Source organism: Pan troglodytes, chromosome 13 (assembly GCF_028858775.2).
Source record: "Pan troglodytes isolate AG18354 chromosome 13, NHGRI_mPanTro3-v2.0_pri, whole genome shotgun sequence".
NCBI classification, from domain to species: Eukaryota; Metazoa; Chordata; class Mammalia; order Primates; family Hominidae; genus Pan; species Pan troglodytes.
In genome coordinates, this window is record NC_072411.2 from 72426115 (window position 1) to 72450414 (window position 24300).

Below are 24300 nucleotides of genomic sequence, written 5' to 3' on the forward strand. Positions count from 1 at the left end.
ATTACAGACGTGAACCACTGCACCCAGCCAGTATTTTGTTTTTTGATTAACTTCAAGCAAAATTATTCTTAGGTTTTATGTGAAGGGGATTTTGATCGGAAATATGTATCCTCCTGCTGTTTTATTTAACAAAATGGCTAGCTAGAGGCAGGCAGCAGCTCTGAGTTTTAGTAAAAATCTGTATTACAAACCAATTTGATTTTTCTTTGCCATCACCAATATGTAAAGTCACAGATAAATAATTCTGTTTAATAATTTTGAACTGCTTAGGTTATAAATTTGATTTGATTAAATAAAAATTAAGCTTCATTCTACTTTGGACCTTTATATGAATTAGCAGCAAAACTGGTTCTAGGACTGGAGATGACTAGTAGCATGCTTCAAATATCTGTTTTCAAATTTATCAGTGATGGAGATTGAAAGGTAAGATTTAACTTAATAGGCTAGAAAGAGAGAAATCCGTTTTATTTGGCCATTAATATTGCATTATAAACTCAAGACTCAATATGCAGAGCTGATAAGTTTGCTTCTTCCTTTTTACCTACTTTTGTGAAATGCATACCAAAGGGTGGGGTGTACATCAAGATTCCATGACTTCTAGCTGGTACTTACCATAAAACTTTCAGTCAACACCAGCTTCTAGCATCTAGCTAGATAGAATTGTATTGGTGGGTGATATCCTCATAAGCTGTGATGTTGATGGGCATAAAAGCGACAGAGAAGAATCAAGAAGTTATGCTTCTGGGCTAGTGAATTTACAGTATGTAGGACAGTTTATGTATGATTTTGTTTAGTCAATGATATTCAGAGTAATGTGTGTAGTTATGCAAATTGTTGATTCCAAATGTTAACAAGGATGTAAGAATAATAATTAGTACATGTTTTCAACTTTATTGCATTTTTATATCCATGACTATATGTGCTTTCACAGCTACCTGGGAGATAGACAGATCAGTTATGAGTAATTCTATTTATAGATGAAGAAAACTGATATACTGGCTGTTAAGGGATTTGCTGAGTGTCTCATACCACATTGCTCGCAACTCTGAAACTAGGGTCCAGAGCTCTTCTAGCCAATGCTTTCCTCCTAAACCGCATTGAGGAGTGATGAGTTTATGAAAGGAATTACGGGAAGGCCTACTTTGACCTTGAATTAATTTTAAACCTTAAAGAGCTATATTTTAGTATACCAGAGGGGATTATTACTGATTATCAAACAAGATTTTTAAATCCCTAGTGAACAGTGCCCTCCAGGAGAAAAACTCACATATATACACAAAAAGATGTGTATAAAGCTTTAAGTGTTGCATTATTACTAGTAGCAAAAAAATTGGAATCAGCCTAAATGTTGATCAACATAGGACTGAGTAGGCCGGGTGCAGTGGCATATGCCTGTAATCCCAGCACTTTGAGAGGCCAAGGTGGCAGGATCACTTGAAGCCAGAAGTTCGAGATTAGCCTGGACAACAAAGCAAAACTCCATCTCTACAATAAATAATTTTAAAAAATTAGCCAGGCACAATAGTGCATACTTCTAGTACCAGCTAGTTGAGAGGCTGAGTGGGGAGGGTTGCTTGAGCCCAGGAGTTTGAGGCTGCAGTGAGCTATGACTATGCCACTGCATTTCAGCCTGGTGACAGAGCAAGACCCCATCTCTAAAAATTACTAAATAAATAAATAAAATTTTAAAAACAACCCCCCCCATCGGACTGAGTAAATAAATAGGTACATATTCATAAAGTATAATACTACCCAGTGATTAAAGTGACTGAACTAGGTAGGTAGGTAAGTGGGTAAGGTAGATAGGTAGATAGATAGATAAATAGAGTTTAAAAATCATAATGTTTAATGAAAAAAGTAAGCTTACAGTATAAAACCTAAGTATGATATCATTTTTATAACTAAACATACAGAACCTGTATATTGCTCATGGGTATCTATATGCATATGACCAATATTTAAAAATAGACTGGAAGGAAACCCATCAAATAGTGGTCACCTCAGGAGAGAGGAGTGGGATGGGACAAGGGTCACAAAGGGATTTCACATAAATAGAAAAAACATAAACAGTGATCAATTATTTGGTATTTACTATATTAATCTCTGAAAGTGTTACGTAGGTTAAAAACTATCACAAAAGTTGGGGGTGGTGCTGGTAGATAGAGCAAGGGGACCTCAAGGGAAGTAAGGCACTTATGGCTATACCCCAGTGAGAACTATGTGTCTGACACTGAGCAGAAGTCAGAGGTGTTTATTCTGGAAGTGCTGTCTTTGGCGTTTAAGAAAAGCAAGTATGTGTATTAGGTGGGCCCATTTGGTAACACTCCTCACTCTGGCAGGAAGTAGACTTGAACTATGGAGATCACTTTATCCCAATAGTTCTACAGTGGCAGGAAAAGCTTGGGGACCTGGACTGGACTTCCTGTCCCTGTCTCTGAAGTCTCTGAACATATCATGTGATAAGATTGTGAATGAGCCATGCTTGCTGCCCACTTTCTGCTACATTATTTGCTGTCTTAATGCTTAAACTCTCTTGATAAATTTCTAGGCATGAGAGGATGCATACCAGAAGAACTTATCATGTGGAAGATGCTGAAAAATACTGCCTTGAGGATGATTTGGTCAACCTAGAGGTTCTGGATGAGGTACTAAATATTTAGTAGACAATTCTCATTGAAGACATTTGTTTCATGTGAATGGTCTGAACTTTCTGTTGTAGACCATGTCCTCCTAAGGTCATCTGAAAATTTTATTGTTTGTGTAGCTATGGGATGAAGTTCAGGGAGCATTCAGTTGCTGTGACTATGATCCTGTGCTGTGTTTATTTAGATAGCCCCTAGAATGATGAAGAGAAAAGGATTTGGATTTTTGCAATAAAGCTCTTTATATTGTAGCCTTAATGATGGATTATATCAGCTGAAAATATTTTGTTTGATAAAATTTGATAAAATATTTCAATTAACCCTTAAGAAGTTGTTTGTTCTTCATAAGAAAGAGCTTCATTTAGGGAAATAGTGAAGTTAATATAGCTTGAATTCTAAATTTGAAGTCTGTGATAATCCCCATTTAAAATATGCATGTTTAATAGAGCTGTTAATTGCACTGGACCTGTTTATGCTGAGTCTAACTCTGGGGATTGTTACTTTCAATGTCTAAATCACTAAAGTGTAATAAAAAGTGGTTAATTCTGTATTTATGCCACCTAGGTTTTAAGTGCAGTGCTTTGAGAAATTAACTTACCATTCTGTCGGTGCTCTATCAGTAGGAACAGCCTATTAAATAAAATTTTAAATACAACATTTTGACTGGTTGAGATGAGTTTTTTTCACAATAACAAGTAAAATCTTTGTTGGATATCTCAGTGTCTTTTAGCAAGTCCTAAGTGGGCCTCATTCTTTCAGTGTATTCCTATTTTTTCTTTCAAGGCAAATATTGGCATTGTTTTAATGAATTGGGATCATTAGGGTCATTGTATGATTTAAATGGACTACTTTCATCGCTTAGAGAAAGATGTTCTTGGAAGAATAAATTTGTTGTCATTTTTAGAATCTATCCCTTGACTGGAAATAATATTTACTCTCAATACCATTTATCCTCTTCTTAGGATACAATTATCCATCAGTTGCAGAAACGTTATGCAGACTTGCTAATTTACACATATGTTGGAGACATCTTAATTGCCTTAAACCCCTTCCAGAATCTAAGCATATACTCTCCACAGGTAAGGGATGTTTTAAGAGCATACTGCTCCTTAATAGGAAATTAAAACTCACAAGGGCAAATGAAGAGAAAGAAAAAGTAAGAATAAAATTATGCTACCCTAGATGTATGTACTCCAAACTGCAGATAGTAATGTAATACAAATGGAATTTTTACATCTTGAGGATACCTTTTTAAAGCAAACTATAGCAATAATAGTTAACATTTATTGCGTGCTTACTGCATGTTAGACACTGGGTTATCTCACTTTTTCACACCCTGTGGGACAGGTACTGTTGTTAAACCTAGTTGGCAGACAGGGAGACTTAGCATAGAGTGAACTCCCTCTTACTAGCTCATGAAGCCAGTAAGTACAGAAGTGAAATTTGAACTCAGTCCTGCAGGCTCCAGAACCTGTACCCTACAGTCTTCCTAATGCAACAAGTACCCTAATAAGTGACAGATTCTTGGTTTCATGGGCAATAGGTAGTGGAGTATTAGATGGTCCAGGGGAGAGTTTCCTTTAATTATTTTTCCTTCAGTTTTCCAGACTTTATCATGGGGTGAAACGCGCCTCCAATCCCCCCCACATATTTGCATCAGCAGATGCTGCTTACCAGTGCATGGTTACTCTCAGCAAAGACCAGGTAAGAACTCACCTTCCTTTCCTACGGAGTCACCCAGTTAAGACATGTTCTGTCTTCCTCATCAACTCCTAAGTCTTCCTGAAACCTTTCCATTCTGGTTGCTGGTGCTGACCCAAAGAGACAGGAGATGAAGTGGCAGCTCTGTGGAACTTGAGCATAGGTAAAGCCATAGCATCGGGAGAATGTGAAAATGCTTTTCAAGAAACATAAAACATTCACATGAGGAGCACTCATTTTCTCTGATAAGATATAATAAAAATGTCTCTAATATGACTATGATGAGAACAGTGCAAACGCAACCTGATTACATGGCAGTGATTGTAATAAAAATAGCATATAGAATGGCATAAGTGAAATTCTTTCCTATTAAGGTCTTAGAATATTCATGATTCAGTCTTTTTTGTATGAAATATTGCACAGAGGTTGACAGTGACCATGCACCACACCATTTAGCTGCTGAAAAATTGTGATAGATTGGGTAGAGAATGAACAAACCTTAAACTCAATACTAAACACAGGCTCATCCATTTTACCTTTCTAGCCTTCTAATTCACATTGCTCATATATCTAATCTTTCATCCCTCCTTTACTTTCAATAGGTATATTTTTCTTTGTTTCTTTATTCTGTTTGAAATAGGAGTAGTCTAATTTGGCAAGCAAATTTTCTGAGGGTATCACTGTGTGGATTTCCTAAGATCTGGGAAGGTCCCAGCTTTGGGGTTTGTTGAGTAATAGATGACATTATAACAACGTAGATTATAAAATGGAATACATGGATTCACTGTAGCTTAGAAACTTAGCTCTTCCAAATTCTTACCTTTCCCAGATACTTGTAAAATGTCCATAGATTTCATAGGGAGGAAGTAAATGGAGAGAAATATATATTGTTTTTAAGTCAAGAAGTTGCCTCACTGTGTTGTCTTTTTTGACACCACTTCTGACACCAAATGTTGTATTTTTTCCAGCACGAACCAATTCTCCAACACCAACTGGGTGCCCAACAATTCAGTTCAATTCTGACACTACCTGGAGTTAGCACAGACTCCACAGATTAAGCGATTAGTGCCACAAGACTGTTCCCACTTTAGATGCCAGCTGCAAATGGAGTACCTAGGCTTCTCACACATCTGCCCAGCCGAATACCAGTCCAGGGGTTCTTGTGACTCTCTTTAGGTTTGATAATTCGCTAGGAATGACTCAAGGAACTGAGAAAGACACTTTACTTACATTTACCAGTTTATTATGAAGGGTATAACTCAGAAACAGCCAAATAGAAGAGACACATGGGGCAGGGTGTATGGGGGGAGGAAGGGGGCATGGCACACAGAGCTTCCATGCCTTTTCTGGACATATCCCCCTCCCAGCACCTCAATGTGTTCACCAACTCAGAAGCTCTCTGAATCTCATTGTTCAAGAATGTGTATAACTTAATCTTTAAATCCCCTCTTCTTTCTAGAAGTTGGGAGGTAGGGCTGAAAGTTCCCACACTCTAATCACATGTTTGGTCTTTCTAATGACCAGTCTGAAGCTGTCTAGGGGGCTCACCTTGAACCACCTTCTTAGGAATAAACTGAGGTATGGTTGAAAGGGGCTCCTTGTGAATAACAAAAGATACTCCTACCACTCTTGGAAATTCCAAAGGTTTTAGGAGCTCAGTGCCAGGAACCAGGGACAAAGATCCAATATATAATTTTTATTATACCACATCCACTAATTTCCTTTATACATAAAGAGCTCCTAGAAATGAATGATAAAAATATCAACAATACAATAAAAAATGGGCAAACAATATGGACAGGTCACATAAAAGAAAAGCCTCTTAAGCATATGGAAGGAGGCCTCATTCATAATTTTTAAAATGCAGAATAAGGCTGCACTGAGATACCATTTTTTTAACCTATTAGATTGTCAACAATCTAACATTCTGTTGTTGAGGCTACAGGAGAGCAGGCACTTTCATATATTGGTATAGTCCCTAGGAAAGCAATTTGGTAATGTGTGTCAAATTTACAAATGTATTTACCTTTTGATCCAACATCCCCATTTCTAGGAATTTCTCCTGCAGATGAACCTGCATAAAAATATAATGACTTAAGTATAAGGTTATTCATCGCAATGTTGTTTATAATTACAAGGAAAAAACTCAAATATCCCAATATTGGACTGATTAAACAGATTATGGTACATCTGTACAATGGAACAACAAGTAGCTATACAAAAGGTTGAAGAAGGTCTCTATGTACTGAGATAGGAAGATGCCTAAGATTTATTTCTCAGTGAAAAATTAAGATGTACAGTAGTGGATGTTATATGAAGCATGCAAGTTGCTTCTGTGCTATAAATTCTTCACCTGACGCTCCATTTTCTGTGCCAGTGCATTGTCATCAGCGGAGAGAGTGGCTCTGGGAAGACAGAAAGCGCCCACCTGATTGTTCAGCATTTGACTTTCTTGGGAAAGGTATTGACTAATCTGCTTTACGTATTGTGGTGAGAAGTTCCTACAGAGTAACTGCATATTTGATAAATGATGGAAGTGCTGGGTTTTTTTTATTAGGGCTTACATAAAGACATTCCATCTTTGCTACATTTGCCTCCTGATAGCGAGGCCTCTTAAGATGTCAGCATGCTATCCTTCTTTCACGTAGGGAGGAGAATAATTCCAGCACAAATTTACTAGATTATCGGCAATTAATTTTCATGTTTTCAATGTAATAGAAACATTCAGCCATTAAGTAGTAAAAATGGTTAAGCACTAGGAACAGGATCAGGGAAAGCCACTATAGTGATTAAAAGGATGTAAAATAGAAGCCTTTGAGCAAAAGTTGAGGGAAATGAAAATTTTCAGCTTGGTGAAATCAATATTGAAAGAATGAATTCAAAAATAGTCTAGTAGTTACTTACACTCTGAATTAGTGTACTAGGTGACTAAGAAAGAATGTATGGAATTTTTATAGATAAGGTTTATAGACTATTATGATAAATGCCAGAAAAGTTACAGGATCTATTTAAAAATCTTTCTAAACTGGTTAGGTGTTTTATCTGTCAAGGATTTTAAATGAAATATGGCTGGATTTTTAAAACTGCCGTCCTAATCTAGCCAAATCCGATTCATATGCAGATCTGGGGAGTTGCTCATATGAGAAAATGATGCTGGTGGTTGATGCTAACGTCCCCCAAATGGGGCTCTTTGTAAAAAGACAATGTGGATTTTGGTGGGCAAGGGATGGGTGCCTGGCAACTTTGCTGGTGTAATGTTTCTAGCGTCTCTTCTTGACCGTTCTCTGTTTGACACAGGCCAATAATCAGACCTTGAGAGAGAAAATTCTACAAGTCAACTCCCTGGTGGAAGCCTTTGGGAACTCATGCACTGCCATCAATGACAACTCGAGCCGTTTTGGGAAATATCTGGAAATGATGTTTACACCAACTGGAGTTGTGATGGGGGCAAGAATCTCTGAATATCTCCTTGAAAAATCCAGAGTTATAAAACAGGCAGCGTAGGTGCACTACTTTATCACTGTGTTTTTGCCCTGCCGTAAAAACTGGGAGACTTTGGAAATTTTAATGGTTCAGTTTTCATTCTTGTTCTTAACATTCCCCTCCCCTCCCCTAGGGCAAAGAGTTATTTAAGCAAAGGATCAGTGGTAGTTTTTGACCTAAAAGAAATTAATGGAAAGAGTACAAAGGGCTGGGGTGGGTGTGCTTTAGGGATGGGTATGCTTGTTTCTCCTGAGTTGGTTGTGTCAGGTAGAATTTAGCAGCATTGCAGACATTTCTTAAAACCCTGAGGCCCCTTAAAATTGAACTTGTTTGTTAAAAAAGAAAAAGACACCAAGAATATTTCACATGTTAATTTTTTCCTTAGATTGAGACAGATAGAGAAAACAATTATTCTGTTTTTAGGGAAAGCATTTGGTAATAGAAATCAATAGCACAGACTTTGATCTGGGTTCAAATGCAGGTTCTGATACTCACTGTGTGACATTGGGCATTTCACTAACCTTCTCTGTGCCTCATCTGTGGAATGGAAATGCTACTAGTGCTGACCTCATGGGTTTGTTGTGAGGATTAACATGTTCATTTATATAAAATTACTTAAAAGAATGCCTAGTGTGGTACACCCTATCAGTGTTAGCTACTCTTCCTATGATAATAATATAACCACTAGTGTGGTACATACTATCAGAGTGTTAGCTACTCTTCCTATTATAATAATAACTCTTCATATAATAATAATAGCTATTATTATAATTATTAATAATTGTAGCTATTATTATTATTGTAGGACACCAGAGTTTCTCAGGAGCATGGCTCCGCACTTCCATATTAATGCATTATTGAATCCCTGCTGTTTGCCAGTGCTGTGCTTTGTGTTGGCTTGTAACAGTAAACTAAATAAAAAAGATTCTTGTATTCACGGGGCTTAGAGTATGCGGTATATGAGGAAGCAGTAGGGGAGGATCACAGGCATTAAACAAGTAAACTTAAATGTAGAACAATTGTAATAAGCACCAGAAAGCAAAGTAGGTGCTATTAAAGTGAAACGAGAGAAGGGAACGACACATAACCTAGTCTAGGGAGAAAGAGGGGCTCCCTGTATATGAGATCACAGGATCACCAGGAGTTAGGCAACGAGGTGGGGACCAGAGTAAGGAGGAAAAGTGGCAAAGATAAGACTGAGACCAAATCATGTAGGGCTTTGGAACCAGGATAAGGATCTCAGACTTTTTTCTAAGGGCAATAGGAAGCCACTGAACGTTTTCAAGCAGGGCAGTCACCATACCCAACTTGCATTTTGAGATGATCACGCTAGCTTCAATGGGGAATGGATTGGGGGAGAGGCAAGGATTGCGTTGACATGATTAGGAGGCTGTTGCCAAATTCATGTGAGAGAGAACGCTGGCCTAGACTAAGGCAGTGGCAGTGGAGATGGAGAGATGAGGAGTCTGAGAGATACTGTGCAAGTAGAATTTACAGGAATTGTTCTGGGTTGAAAACCCAAGCATCTTCCTCTATCATGTACTTGCAGTTTCCTCACGCAGTAGGGACTGGCATGAACATTAAACAAATGAAAGACAGAGTCAGAGTCATTTACGCTTCCCTGTGGCTTTTTGATTAATTTTTGTGAGGTCTCCTGCTTCTGTCTCCCCAGCTTAGGGTGGTTTTAAAATTTAGGGAGCTACCTCTGACAGAATGGAAAGCATAGTGTTCTGTGTTCAAATGTAAAGTGGTCTTTTACAAAGATAATGTGAGGAGAGTTCTAGGTCACTTAATGTGATATGTTGCTTATTAACGTAAATATTCATATACCTTACTTTCCTCATATGCAACATGGGCATAATAATGTCAACCTCACAAGGCTGTTATGAGAATTAAATGAGATGAAGAGAAGATGGGGCCTGTCCCAGTCCTGTTGATCTAACTGTTGGGGTTCACCCCCTTCTGGGCACACTGTAGGGTTCCTGTGTGGCTGGGTGTGGTCATATAACTGGTTCTGGCAAGTGGTCATGTAATGGCAACCCTCCAGAGTCTGGCACAGTGTAAGATGGGGGCTGCTCTGCCAGCCACAGCCCATCAGTGACTGCAGTGAGCACAGCCCCACCGCTGACCTGCCATGGACATGTACTCTGAGCAAGAACTAAACCTTTATTGAGTTAAGCTACTAAGATCTGGGGGTGTTTATTATCATAACAAAGCCTAGCCAATCTTGACAGATAAAGGGATGAAAATGAAACTGAAGTGATGCTAGGGATGGATATCGGCAGGAAAAGCTTGGAAGAATTGAGAACTAGATGGATCTGTAGAAAAACTAAAGGAATGTAAGACTAAGATGGGCCAGCCAAAGCCTGCACATGTAACAGAGGTTAAAGAACAAGTGACATTCATCTCAGGCCTTTCAGTTCCTGTCTCAGTGAAGGGTGCCACCATCACTAGATGCTCAAGCTAGAAATCTAGGAGGCAGACTCTAGGTTTCTTTCCGTCACCATCCTCATTCAGTCTATTAGGATGTTCTTTTGGTTGTTTCTCCAGAATATATATAATATTTAAGCTTACTGTTATTCTCCATCACCACTACCATTACCCTATCCAAGCTATTATGCTTTCTCACCTGGACCCCCTCACTGGTTTCCCTGTAGCCATCTTGGCTTCTTATAATGACACTCAGAGAACATGAATCCCTTTAGTCCTGTATCCCTGGCACCTGGTATAGTGCCTACCATGACTGGCAATTAATATGTTTATTCATTGAATAGTCACATTTTTCTATTTATATATATCCTATAACATGTTGTATATCTTAAATATACACAATAAAATTTATTTTTAAAAAATAAAAATAAGGGCTGGGCACAGTGGCTCACGCCTGTAATCCCAGCACTTTGGGAGGCCAAGGCAGGAAGATAGCTTGTTTGAGACCAGCCTGTGCAACATAGTGAGACTCTGTCTCTACAAACACAAAAACCTTAGTGGGGGATGGTGATGTGTGCCTATAGTCATGGCTACTTTGGAGGCTGAGGTGCAAGAATTGCTTGAACCCAGAAATTTGAGGCTGCAGTGAGCTATGACCTCACCACTGCACTCCAGCCTGGACAACAGAGTGAGACCCTGTCTCTTAACTTGTTCACTTAAGTGAACAAGTGAGTGGGAAATGGCAAGTAGAGGCATCTAGAATACAGGGCAGGGATAAAGAATGTCACAGAAGGGCTTTGACAGGATAAACAACCAAAGGAAGATGAGGAGGCCCAGGAGAGGCTGAACAGAATGGGGGCCATGCCACAAAGGCGGATAAGGGGAGAAGAAAGACATGATTTCTTTCCATGGAGCTAGGTTGACCAAAGAAAAGATTTGCCAAAATCCAAGGGTATCTACAGAAGAGACTGTCCTCCTCCAGAGGAAAGAAGGGGATGTGGAGCAGTGCTTTTCAAACTCTGTGCTAAAGGACCACTTTTTAAAAAAAATCTCCAACCCATTTTGAACTAATACCTTTGTAAAATGCAATGAAAATTAATTATCAGAAAAATTATCATGCTCTTGGATGTCATGGCAATGTCACTTGCTATAAAATGTCTAGGCATGTACTTACCAGTTCCTTCTCTTGTTATAAACTGACAGCAGTCCACAGGCTATGCTCAGAGTAGCACCTATCTGAAAGGACCCTGGCCAGGGTAGCCTAAAAGAGGTGGATGGCAGGAGACCAGACTAATGAATGACATTTTGAGTAGTACTTTTAAGAATACCAGCTTGGGAGAGTGAAAACCTCAGTTCTGGACCAATTCTGCTCCCTAACCTGCTGTGAGACTTGCAGGCCACTTCCTGTCTAGGGCTCCAGTAAAGTAGAGGATTTGGCTGATGTCTCTAAGCTGGACCTCACTGTCTCTGAAGCAACATGTGGTACAAGCAGAAGGCAGTAGGCATTTGGGCTGCAATAGAAAGAGCTCAACATATGTAACTCGAGCTGTTTCCTGTAAATGTCCCATTCTCTGAAACCTTCTGCTTGTAGTAAAGTGTGTTTAATAATGCAACATTATGACAATTACTATACTAATCCTATCACTATTCGGTAAGTGGGATTTATAATATTTAATTGCCTGAAAATACAAATTTGCCATGGAATCATCTTTTGTACAGAAAGGAAATGGTGTAAAATACTTGGGATGGGGAAGCCAGAATATATTATTACTAAAGTCTCTTTTTTTTTTAGGGGAGAGAAAAATTTTCACATATTTTACTATATTTATGCTGGTCTTCATCACCAAAAGAAGCTTTCTGACTTCAGACTTCCTGAGGAAAAACCTCCTAGGTAAGTGTCAGGGGGGTTGGTTGTTAATTTTTGATGAATGTACAATTAGCAGTTGACAAACTTGGAAGTAAATGGAGCTGTTTTCCTAACTGGAAACTCACAGTCTATTTAACTAAAGTGCCCAGGATGAGGTGGCAGGAAGTATCCACCACTTTCATTGTCTAGAAAGTTCAAAAACTCAACTGCACATGGTTTATTTTTTTTCAGCCATTTGCATCATTATTCTACCACAGTATTAGACTATAAAGGAAATGGGCTGGGTGTGGCGGCCCATGCCTGTAATCCCAGTGCTTTGGCAAGCTGAAGTGGGAGGATTACTTGAAGCCTGGAGTTTGAGACCAGCCAGGGCAGCATAGTGAGTCTCTGTCTCTACAATTTTTTTTTTTAATTAGCTACTCGGGAGGCTGAGGTGGGAGGACTGCTTGAGCCTGGGAGGTCGAGGCTGCAGTGAGCCAAGTTCATGCCACTGCGCTCCAGCCTGGGTGACAGAGCAAGACCCTGTCTCAAAAAAAATAAATAAATAAAAATTAGCTGGGTGTGATGGCATACATCTGTAGTCCAAGCTACTCAGGAGGCTGAGGCAGGAGGATCACTAGAGCCCAGGAGTTCAAGGCTGCAGTGAGCTATGATCACACCACTGCACTTCAGGCTGGGCAACAGAGTGAGGTCCCATCTTTAAACAAACAACAAACAAAAAATGGAAATGCCTGTACCACTTTCCAAGTCAGTGCTCATTCTGTTTGATCATGCTCCACTTCATTTAGGTACATAGCTGATGAAGCTGGAAGGGTGATGCACGACATAACTTCCAAGGAGTCTTACAGAAGACAATTCGAAGCAATTCAGCATTGCTTCAGGATTATAGGGTTCACGGACAAAGTAAGTGATGATCAAAAGAGAAACTCAAGTGACAATATTCTTATATGAATGTGAGTAAAGATGTGGTATTTCTCACTTGGGATAAGATACTTGCTTTCAAATGCCATGTTGGTCATGTTATAAGGCCTTGCTACTCAAAGTGTGGTCCCAGGACTAGAAACATTGTTATCACCTGAGAACTTATTAGAAATGCAGGCCCTGAGGTTTATCCAAGAATGACTGCATCAGAATATAATCATTTTAACAAGAAGTCCAGATGAACATCAAACTAGGGGAGCACTGTTTTAAGGACCATGTGCTGATAAATTGTTATCATTGTCATCAATTCATTACACGTGTAATAACAAATACCAAAACAATACTGTGGGTTTTTTTTTTTTTTTTTTTCTGATTGAGGGTTCTTCCAACCATTAAAGTGAACGGGGGGTAGGAGTACAGGAATAGGTAGATGACACCCAAGTCACAGAAATATATTTATGCAAGTAGCTCCTTAGGTAACAAGACAAATTAATTAAAACACTTTCAACTTTCTTGCAGTTATTTCCTTCTCCAGGGTACACAGTTGCACATTATTAACTATAGCTCTAAGTACTGTACTACTTTTTTTTTTTTTTTTTTTTTGAGACAGAATCTTACTCTGTCACCCAGGCTGGAGTGCAGTGGCAGGATCTCAGCTCACTGCAACCTCTGTCTCCTGGCTTCAAGTGATTCTCCTGCTTCAGCCTCCCGAGTAGCTGGGATTACAGGTGTGTGCCACCACACCTGACTAATTTTTGTATTTTTAGTAGAGACAGGGTTTCACCATGTTGGCCAAGCTGGTCTTGAACTCCTGACCTCAAGTGATCCACCTGCCTCAGCCTCCCAAAGTGCTGGGATTACAGGCATAAGCCACCATGCCTGGCCAATACTGTACTACCCTTATCATCCTAGATACAGGCTGTCTGTATTAAATATATGCTAGGGGTGACAGACAATATTTATAACCCTAGACTCAAATATTACTCTGTGATACATTATGTCATAGTTTCTGGGCTTCATGCCATCAATTTTGCAAAATATATAGATTATTTTGCTTTTCCAACAAAGGGGGTGAATTATTAGGAGGTAGGTGAGAGTGTTAAATCTTAAGGGATTAGATTACAAGACACTCCAGTTACCCTGGGATGGCCACTCCAGATAAAGGATTACTTCTGTGTAATGCAGTATGATTGGCTAGACCTTCCCTCCCCTGCATGGTTGATTTTAATCATAATAGTACCTTTCTTTTTTTTCTGTCTAGCCAGCTGTTAATTTTCTCTGTCAGCCTCCCGCAGACTTTAAACTGACAGACAATGGAAAATCCCAAAGGTCAGATAAAAATATAAATATATTTTCCTTGGCTTCTTAGAGGGGGGCAATTAAACAGGTTCTAGCATTGTTAAAGGACCTTTGTGGTTATTAACTTATAGAACAGGTTTTTTAAATCAAAGATGCATCCCCAGAAGAGTTAAAGCATGGTAGGAATGGCAGTGGAGCAATTTAAAGTCACTTGTGTCATGCCAAAGTACGCAGGGGCACATGTCCTTAAAAGGGTACAGGAACCATAGAGAAGTCAAGGTTAATAATCATTAATAGAGTTAATATTTTGTTTTCTTTGAGTACAAATATAGTTATAGAATACTGTGAAGAGACTGATCCTAGCTGAACCCATTTATGCCTAGTGTTCCATTATTGGAATGCTAAACACGTGGGAGTTATTTATACCCTACTGCTCAAGGTCATCACCAAGGTCTGATTGCAAAAATTCAAAAAATTGCAACCTCAGGCTTAGGTGGGTTAAAAGAAAGTATATAATGGTGCCATTCTAATAATAGCATTGTACTGCTAATAATAATGAAACAGATGCTATCTGTTTCAGGATAAACAACATTGAAAACTGTTAAAATCTGTTTTAGTACAACAACACTAAAGCATTAAAAACAGAAGAATTAAGTATGTTAAGTATATGTCCTTGAAGTAAGCCATCCCTAGCCCCTCTGGGAAAAAAGGTACAATAGAAATAAATGAATGACTGTATGAATAAACATGAAAAGAAAAAAATGTAAAAGACGGTGAACATTTTTAATTTGTGCCTGGTCTGTACTGTTAAATGAATAACCAGAATGTAATGGTGTTATGTGTGTATATTTTCACCATGTCCCACATTAATTCGTACAGGAAATAAACCAATTTATATAAGCTGCAACCTTAGAAATGAAAGGAAGAAGCAGGATCTTATCTCTCCAACTCTGAATTCTGTGGTTTGATCTCTGCAGACAACCTGTTTTGCTGAGTTAATTCGGTTCACTTTATGTTTATAAACTCAAAAAGTAGTGTGACTAAATTCAGAAAGATCCAGTTGAAGGTAGTCAGGAAAAAGATGCCAAATGCTGATGTAACAGAACTTTCTCTTAAGTTTTTCTGGCAGACATTTCTAGATAAAGCTTAAATGAACTGGTCAAGTCAATCAAAATTATGGTTCTTCTCCTTTTTTATAATGTCACTAGTTCCCTGCAGGAATCCCTTTAGTTTTTCTCAAACCCTTACAGCAAAATTATGAGTAGCAAACTTTAGTGTGGAGTCAGGAGCATGAATTTTAATTCTGGGACAACAGCCAAAGTATCTGAAAGAACACTTGACCCTGAGTTTATTGTAAAGAAATTTCCCTGGTGGAGGAGTCTTCCACTAATAATGATGATGACTCTTTGTGGAGGGCTGGGGGATTATACCTAAGACCTTATTGTGAAGATTGTGCTTTTCAACTCTTATTTCTGGAGCCAAACCATAATATTTTTGTTTAAAATTATATTTGTCTTCCTGGTAGGAATTAACATATTACATAAATTGGGTTTTAGATATGTTTCTATTTAATGCTACATGAAAACTTTTTGGGCAGATGATCTATGTGATGGTCAAGATTGGACGTACACTATAGATCCCTGTTGGAGAGGTTAGGGAGAAGCCTTTGAGATCGGCGCAAAATTTCTTCCCTTTCTTCAAAATAGATTATGAATTGAGAGAGTACTGCTCTGAAGAGAGATTGAAGGATTATATGTGAAAATATGACTTGGGAGTCTTGAGGATTTCTAATGTCTTGATGACAGACAATAGGATACCATTGACTTTTAAGATGACAAAAGTTGTGAGCCTCTGCAAAGGAGACCGAGAAGTGCTGGAATAGAGACTGTAGGGAGGTCCTTCAGCTGGTCCTAATGCAGTGCTTAGGGAAGAACTGATGAAAAACTGAAGAGATTTACAAAAAAGAAAGAAAGGAAAGAGAGACTGGGAACGGAAGTAAATTCCTAGGGATATACCAGAGAAACGACTACTGGAGATGCCTGTGAGCCAGGCCAAGGGGGATTTTCTTAGAGTAGCACCAGGCTAACAGAGAAAACTAAGTTTTCTCTCAACTTTTCAATTAGCCTCAACTCTATCAAGAGAATACTACATCAAAAGAAGTGTCTTATGAGAAAAGAGAAGAAAATATCAGACATCCTGCAGTGGGGCTTTGATGGAGAAATGCTCTTTCTTTCCCACTGTTGCTGATTGGTAGTGAAACAGTTTATACTCATCAACAATAAATTGAGAAACCCAGTTGGAGGACTTGGTCTTCTTGAGTAAAGCTATTCCACTTTATAATATAGAAAGTTGAAAACTGGTAGAAATAAAAAGAGATAGCAGCATAGCAAGATTCTGCAGAAAAGGCAGAGATGCCAGGAAAGGCTCTGTAGCTGGAGATGAAGCAAGAGAAAATGGACAAGGTAAAGAAGGTGAAAAAACCTTCCCTGGCTGTCTGTGGGGAGACAATAAGAAAAATTTGATTGAAAAGTTTTAAGGCAGGAAGAGTAATCCCTCAGGTGGACATATAACTAATTGAATTTTGCCATGAGTGTAACTGATGTTTTGACCTGAAAGCAGAGGCTCCTAGATCAGAAAGGGAGAACTAATTAACCCAAGGTTAGGACTGATGGAGTCAAGTGGATGGAATAGCCCAGAAATATAAACTCCTTAATAAGGTGAGCATTGGTTACCCCGCTGTTAGTTCTCACTAAATCAAGGAAGGAGACCCAATCGGTCATTAATTTCAGTGATTCACACAGTGTTTGAACCTAAAAGTTTTTCTCAGGGTCATAGATAGTTTTTCACTTTAAATGGTTGTCTAGGCACTATGCTGAAGAGGGTAGTGCCAGAGAAGCAACAGGGCAAGATGCTGGTTTCAAGGGTATAGTTTTTGACAGTCATTTTCTATGGTGATTATCCCAGTGGTGAAATGCTGGAAGCCTTATTTTGGGAGGTTTCAGAGCTTGTACTGTAATACATGAAGAAAGAGAGAGAGAGAGAGTCTTTGTGTGATGTGTGTTTTAATTACAGGAAATACATTTATTTTTTCTAAGAGTACTGAGAGTTTCAGATAACCTCTTGAGATAACTGGATATAGAAGCAGCTGATGTAGAACTCACTGCAAGAGTCTCTGTTTTACCCCCTGGGATCTGCCTCTGTGGGAGTTGCTCAGTGTAGTGAGCAAGCCTCACACTGTATTGATCAAAGTAACGAGGTGCTGTCATGTTAAATCCGAGCAAGTCCCAGAAAACCTACTTAGTAGGTGTTCTCCTTAGCCACTCTTAAGTTGGGTGGTTAAACAATGATTCTTAAGTAAAAAAAACATGACATATTGCCTTTGATTTAGAAGTTGGAAGAATAACATTTATCCATTGTAGAAGCCTGGTTTAAAATCTTCATTTGTCTTTGTAGCATTATCAGGTATCCAGCAGATGTCACTATTATAGTCTGTGTTCCTTTTTTTGGCTTTACTGAGTAATGTTTATAGGAAGTTGTAATCTGTGAGGCAATGCTTTATCAATGGTCCGGTGACCGTTCCTATTCCTTTGTTGCTGTGTAGAGTACCAAATCAAGTTACCTGCCTGAGTATTTTTGTGAAAGTACTTTTCTCTGTCTATAAGCATAAAATGCAAAATTTTCCTGGCTATATATTTCGTTGTTTCACATATAGAAAATGTAAGTTTTTAAATAAGTAAATACACCTTAATTTCTTTTTACCATTAATGATACATATGTATTCAACTTTCAATATAAAAATAGAGCTTAGATAATCGGAACCGTTTTTACTCACATTTCTGACAACAAATATGTGGGTTTTTCTCCCCCATACCTGCAAATTATCTGGCACCAGCTGGTTGTCCTACAATTCACTCAATTCTGACACTCTCCACCTGGAGTTAGCATCAGATCCCACAAGCTAAGGGCTCAGTCCCACAAGACTACCCTGACTCCAGATACCTATACTTCTGTCTCCTATACTTCTGACTGACTGGCTATAAATTGAGAGTCCCCACAACTCCCTCCTCAGGTTGGATAATTTGCTAGAATAGTTTCTAGAACTCAGGAAAACACTTTACTTACCATTACTGTTTTATTATATAGGATACAACTCTGCCGGGCGTGGTGGCTCATGGCTGGAATCCCAGCACTTTGGGAGTCTGAGGCGGGTGGATCACCTGAGGTCAGGAGTTCAAGACCAGCCTGACCAACATGGTGAAATGCCATCTCTACTAAAAATACAAAAATTTAGCTGGGCATGGTGGCAGGCGCCTGTAATCCTAGCTACTCAGGAGGCTGAGGCAGGAGAATCACTTGAACCTGGGTGGCGGAGGTTTTAGTAAGCCATGATCACGCCATTGCACTCCAGCCTGGGCAACAAGAGCAAAACTCTGTCTCAAAAGAAAAAAAAAAAAAAAAAAAAAGGATACAACTCAAGAATAGTCAAATGGAAAAAATGCATATGGCAAAGTATGTGGGAAGTAACACAGAGCTTCCATTCCCTCTGAGCACACCACTCTCCCAGCACCCATGTGTTCACCAACCTGAAAGCTCTCCGAATCTCATCATTTAGGGGTTTTTACGGAGGTTCCATTATATTCACATGATTGGTTAATCATTGGCCATTGGTGATTAACTCAATGTCTAATACCTCTCTGCTCCCCAGAGATTGGGTTGAGGAGGACCCAAAAGTTTGAACTCTCTAATCACATGATTGGTTCCTCTGGCAACCAGCTCTCCATCCTAAAGCTATCTAGAGGTCCACCAAGAGTCACTTGCTTAGTATAAACTCAGGTATGGTTGAAAGGGGCTTGTTGTAAATAACGAAAGACTCCTAGCATTCCTATCACTCACTTTCAAGGGTTTTAGATGCTTTTGTGCCAGGAACTGGGAGCAAAGAACAAATACAATAGTCCCTCCGTATATGTGAGGGATTAGTTCCGGGAACCCCCAATTCATATGCCAAAATCCAAGCATACTCGAGTCCTGCAGTCAGGACATGAAAAGTCAGCCCTCTGTATATGTGGGTTTCACATCTTGTGAATACTGTATTTTTGATCCGTGTTTGGTTGAAAAATATCCATGTATAGGAGGACATGTGAAGTTCCAACCTGTGTTGTTTAAAAGTTAATTGTTGGTCAGGAGTGGTGGCTCACGCCTGGAATCCCAGCACTTTGGGAGGCTGAGGCGGGCAGATCACCTGAGGTCAGGAGTTCGAGACCAGCCTCAACATGGAGAAACCCCATCTCTACTAAAAATACAAAATTGGCCAGGCATGGTAGTGCATGTCTGTAATCTCAGCTAATCGGGAGGCTGAGGCAGGAGAATTGCTTAGACCCGGGAGGCGGAGGTTGCGGTGAGCCGAGATCGCGCCATTGCACTCCAGCCTGGGCAACAAGAGCGAAACTCCGTCTCAAAAAAAAAAAAAAAAAAAAAAAGAGACCAGTCTGGCCAACAGGGCAAAACTCCATCTCTACTAAAAAATACCAAAAAGAGCTGGGTGTGGTGGTGCATGTCTGTAATCCCAGCTACTTGGAAGGCTGAGGCAGGAGAATTGCTTGAACCCGGGAGGCAGAGGTTGCAGTGAGCCAAGATTGTGCCACTGTACTCCAGCCAGGGTGACAGAGCAAGACTCTATCTCAAAAAAAAAAAAAGGTTAATTATATATATTTCTTGTTATATAAAAGTATAATTTAATAAACAATTATCACAGATAATTTCTAGTGAGTCTTTCAAAATATTTCCTGACTTCATAACTATATATTCCATCATTTAACTTTAAAATGTTCTAGGAGCCATGAATGAATGTCTTCCCAACTACTTCATAAAAGCGATATTCAAAAGAGGTTAAGGAAACAGCTCCTCTCTTGCTTTGAACAAAAGATCATACCTGAATTTGGGAGCTGGTATTAGTTAGGGTAAAAGGCTGAAAGTGGCTTAAAGAACAAAGAAGATTAGTTATCTCTTAATAACCATTTCCAGATAAGAGGTTCAGGTTGCAGAGCAACTCCGTTTATGCAATTGTTGGTCTAAGGCATCCTCATCAGTGGCATGGTAAGGCTGCGCTGGGAGTTCCAGCCGGCAATAATGAGAAGGAAAGCATGGAGGAGGCATGCTCATGCCGGTAAGGCCTGGGCCCAGAAGTGACCCACGTCATTCTGCTCGCTTCATTGTTAAAATGTAGTTATATGACGACCTCTAACTGCAAAGAAGTTTGGGAAATTTTGCTGTGTCCAGGAAAAGAGGGAGAATGGACTTTGGTAGACAACTAGTAGTTTCCACTACAGGTCTAATGGTTCATTAGTTTGACCGGCAACGACCTTCATATATGGTTCTTGATGTCCTTTTCAGGAGGTGCACTCAGTGTACAGAATTTTGGCTGGGATTTTGAATATTGGGAACATTGAGTTTGCAGCTATTTCCTCTCAACATCAGACTGATAAAAGTGAGGTGCCCAATGCTGAAGCTTTGCAAAATGGTAATTATTTGATATTTGTGGGCTCTGTTGTTGCCAAAGCACATGCTTCTTTAGGCTCTGTAAAATATAATGCAGCATTTACTGGTCCTTTTTTTTTTTTTTTTTTTTTATGGAGATGGAGTCTCGCTCTGTCATCCAGGCTGGAGTCCAGTGGTGCGATCTCCGCTCACTGCAACCTCTGCCTCCCAGGTTCAAGCAGTTCTTTGCCTCAGCCTCCAGAGTAGCTTGGATTACAGGTGCCTGCCACCACGCCTGGCTAATTTTTGTATTTTTAGTAGAGACTGGGTTTCACCATCTTGGCCAGGCTGGTCTTGAACTCCTGACCTCATGATCCACCCCCCTCGGCCTCCCAAAGTGTTGGGATTCGCCCAGCCTGCTGGTCTTTCTAATGGCTCTGGATGTTTTCAGGAACTAGTATTTCCCCAAGGATGTCCTGTGGAACACCAGTGTTCCTTCCATAAGCTGCAAGTATTCTGCAGAAAAGAATTCTATGGCAGGTAATTTTGAGCAGTGGTTTTTTTTTTTTTTTTTTTTTCGAGGCGGAGTCTCGCTCTGTCTCCCAGGCTGGAGTGCAATGGCGCTATCTCGGCTCACTGCGGGCAGTGGTTTTTAACCTTGGCTGTTTTTAAAAAAGCATCTACAAACTGAAAAAAATACAGGAGGTTGGGCCCATTCTGAATCCACTAAATCAGCATATACAGGAGAGAAAGCAGGCACCTATTTATTTTTAAAGTTCCACGGGTAATTATGGTGGCACAAAGAGTGAGAATCCTCAATTATGAACAACAAAGAAACAAATTGATTTAAATGAAGTAAAAACCTTTTTGTGTTAAAACTGTAGGACATTTTAGGGCCTTTAATATATGAATGTATTTTGTGACTGAGGGTAGAATACAGTCTGCAGCTATTTCCCCAATTTATTTGGCAAAAGACCACCTCCTCTTCCTTTTTTTTCATCAAGCATCTATGAAGTAAGAGCTTTCAGAACAGTTTGGGAGATACTGTGTCAGTCTGGAAGCTTCTTGGGGTTAGAGATCTAGCCTGTTTATCTTTGAGTCAAAAGTACCCAAATGGAGTCTGGCACATAGTAGGTGTTGAATAAATGCTGACAGACTGACTGAATGAAGGTCTGGCTACATTCCGTGTTATCCTTTCTCTTTGTTTCAGCTGCCTCTGTTCTGTGCATTAGCCCTGAAGAGCTCCAGGAGGCCCTCACCTCCCACTGTGTGGTCACCCGGGGCGAGACCATCATCCGTGCCAACACTGTAGACAGGGCTGCGGACGTTCGAGACGCCATGTCCAAAGCCCTGTATGGGAGGCTCTTCAGCTGGATTGTGAATCGCATTAATACACTCCTGCAGCCAGACAAAAACATATGGCAAGTTCCTTGGAGAGCAGAGGGTCTCAGGAGAGCTGTCATTGACCCTGCCGTCTCTTAGAGTTTGCAAAAGGAAGCATTTGGTCCTCTCTGGGATTTTCTTTCTTTTTTTTTTTTTTTTTTTTTTTTTTTTTTTTGTGGAGTCAGAGTCTCACGCTGTTGCCCAGGCCAGAGTGCAGTGGCACGATCTCCGCTCACTGCAACCTCCACCTCCAGGGTTCAAGTGATTCAACTGCCTCCGCCTCTTGAGTAGCTGGGATTACAGGTGCGTGCCACCACGCCCGGCTAATTTAGGCATTCTCTTTTAGAAGACACAGTGAGATCCAGGACAGCTGAAGCATTTGTACCCGAGAGGCGAATGACTGAAGGAGCCACTAAGTGTAGTATTTGAGAGAATAGTCTTGGCTGGGAGCTGGACAAACTGGGTTCGCACCCAAACTCTACAGCTTAACCCATTTATGCCTGAGGTTGCAATTTTTTGAATTTTTTCAATCAGACCTTGGCGATGACCTTGAGCAGTAGGATGTGAATAACTAACTCCCATATGCTTTGTGTTCCAATAATGGAACACCAGGCATAAATGGGTTTTAATCAGCTGCATGTTCTAAGTCAGTTTTCTCACCTGTAAAATGAGGATAATAATATCCTCTTCATAGTTTTGTTTTTAGAATCAAAGAGACATTTTTTGAAAAAATTTAAAGCACACTATCTTACATTACTATTCCTACTTCTTCGACTACTTTTCCTTGCTCTTTCCTAGGCGTAGTGGTTTCCTATATTGTGGAGGAATTCACCACATCAAATTCTGAAGAGTACTCTTCCAGTTATCCTTGTGGGTAGATAGGTGGGAGAATAAATAAGCAACAGCTGCAACCCCTTCAAACAAAAGGACTTTTAAAATTTTATTTTATACATGGAGTTTCTGAGTAAGATTTTAAAGGATTCTACTGCTTGAAAAAAAAAAAAAAAAGAAGTTGAAAATACTATTGAAAGGCCAAAAGAACAAATAGTTTGAGACATAAACTGCTTCTTTTCTTAGGGGTGGCAGGATGCTGCTTTCCATGAGTGGGTGAATTGGGTACTTGAGTTGATAAGCACTTGGGCACATATATTCTCATCCTCTTGAGGTGGGTGTTTCCTCCCCTAAAGAGTTTTATTCTTCTCTCTCATGCAGTAGTGCAGGAGGTGGAATGAATGTGGGGATCTTGGATATCTTTGGATTCGAGAATTTTCAGAGAAATTCATTTGAGCAGCTCTGCATAAACATCGCCAATGAGCAAATCCAGTACTATTTCAATCAGCATGTTTTTGCTCTTGAGCAGGTAATAGTGAACTCTGAGGTAACTAAACTTGATGGGGGAAAAGGTGTCTCCAAGCTGCCCACAATTTGTAGCAGAAACCCTGTAGACTAACAACTAAAAGACCCTAGAGAGAAAATAGGGTAAGGCAGTCCTGGCTAAATAGTCTAAATTTGTCTGGAAAAGGTCTTGATTTCTGTGGAAAGGTACATTTCCTCTCTTGAGTGGAGCTGGTGACAAGTCACTCATTTAAATTTTGTGTCAAAACTCTTTCGTGCATATTGCTCAAAATGCTGTATCTCTTCTACTTTATTTAACTAAAAATATTTATGATTGCATTCAAAATGACACAGATGACCTTGAATTCGGGACATAGGTTCTTAACTGCTACACTAGCCCTCCCTATCCCCTATCTGCTATATACCAGATCCCACAGTCACTGGAGAGGTATCTCCAGGGAAGAGTAAGATGTGTTCTTGGTTTTCTAGAAATGGAAATCATCCCTCTATGAGTTTAATAATAAATAAGACAGAGTAAGAAACTAGTGGACCCAAGGGATGGGGCTCTTTTCCTGTGGCAGCAGCCTATATAGCAGTCTGATCAACCCCAACCTTTACTTAAACCTTAAGACTCTCTTCTGTATGAAGTAGTTGCAATAATGAAACATTCTGGCTAAGCCTCTTCGATGCAGGGATAATTGTTTTAATGCAGGCATGAGGACGCACAAACTCAACTTCGATTAGATAGACACAAAGACATTTAGT

At 39.7% G+C, this 24300-nt stretch overlaps 1 protein-coding gene across 1 annotated transcript in view; it reads left to right on the forward strand.

Annotated features, from left to right (window-relative positions):
* The window catches only part of MYO3B (myosin IIIB), a 477280-nt gene that overhangs the window by 201018 nt on the left and 251962 nt on the right, over nucleotides 1-24300 (forward strand). The window contains exons 10-19 of the mRNA XM_525960.6: nucleotides 2549-2645; nucleotides 3605-3721; nucleotides 4242-4346; nucleotides 6721-6804; nucleotides 7641-7843; nucleotides 12049-12147; nucleotides 12912-13026; nucleotides 20734-20860; nucleotides 22028-22238; nucleotides 23413-23560. Of these exons, the coding sequence (XP_525960.6) occupies nucleotides 2549-2645; nucleotides 3605-3721; nucleotides 4242-4346; nucleotides 6721-6804; nucleotides 7641-7843; nucleotides 12049-12147; nucleotides 12912-13026; nucleotides 20734-20860; nucleotides 22028-22238; nucleotides 23413-23560 (1306 nt within the window). The remainder of the gene's footprint in view (nucleotides 1-2548; nucleotides 2646-3604; nucleotides 3722-4241; nucleotides 4347-6720; nucleotides 6805-7640; nucleotides 7844-12048; nucleotides 12148-12911; nucleotides 13027-20733; nucleotides 20861-22027; nucleotides 22239-23412; nucleotides 23561-24300) is intronic.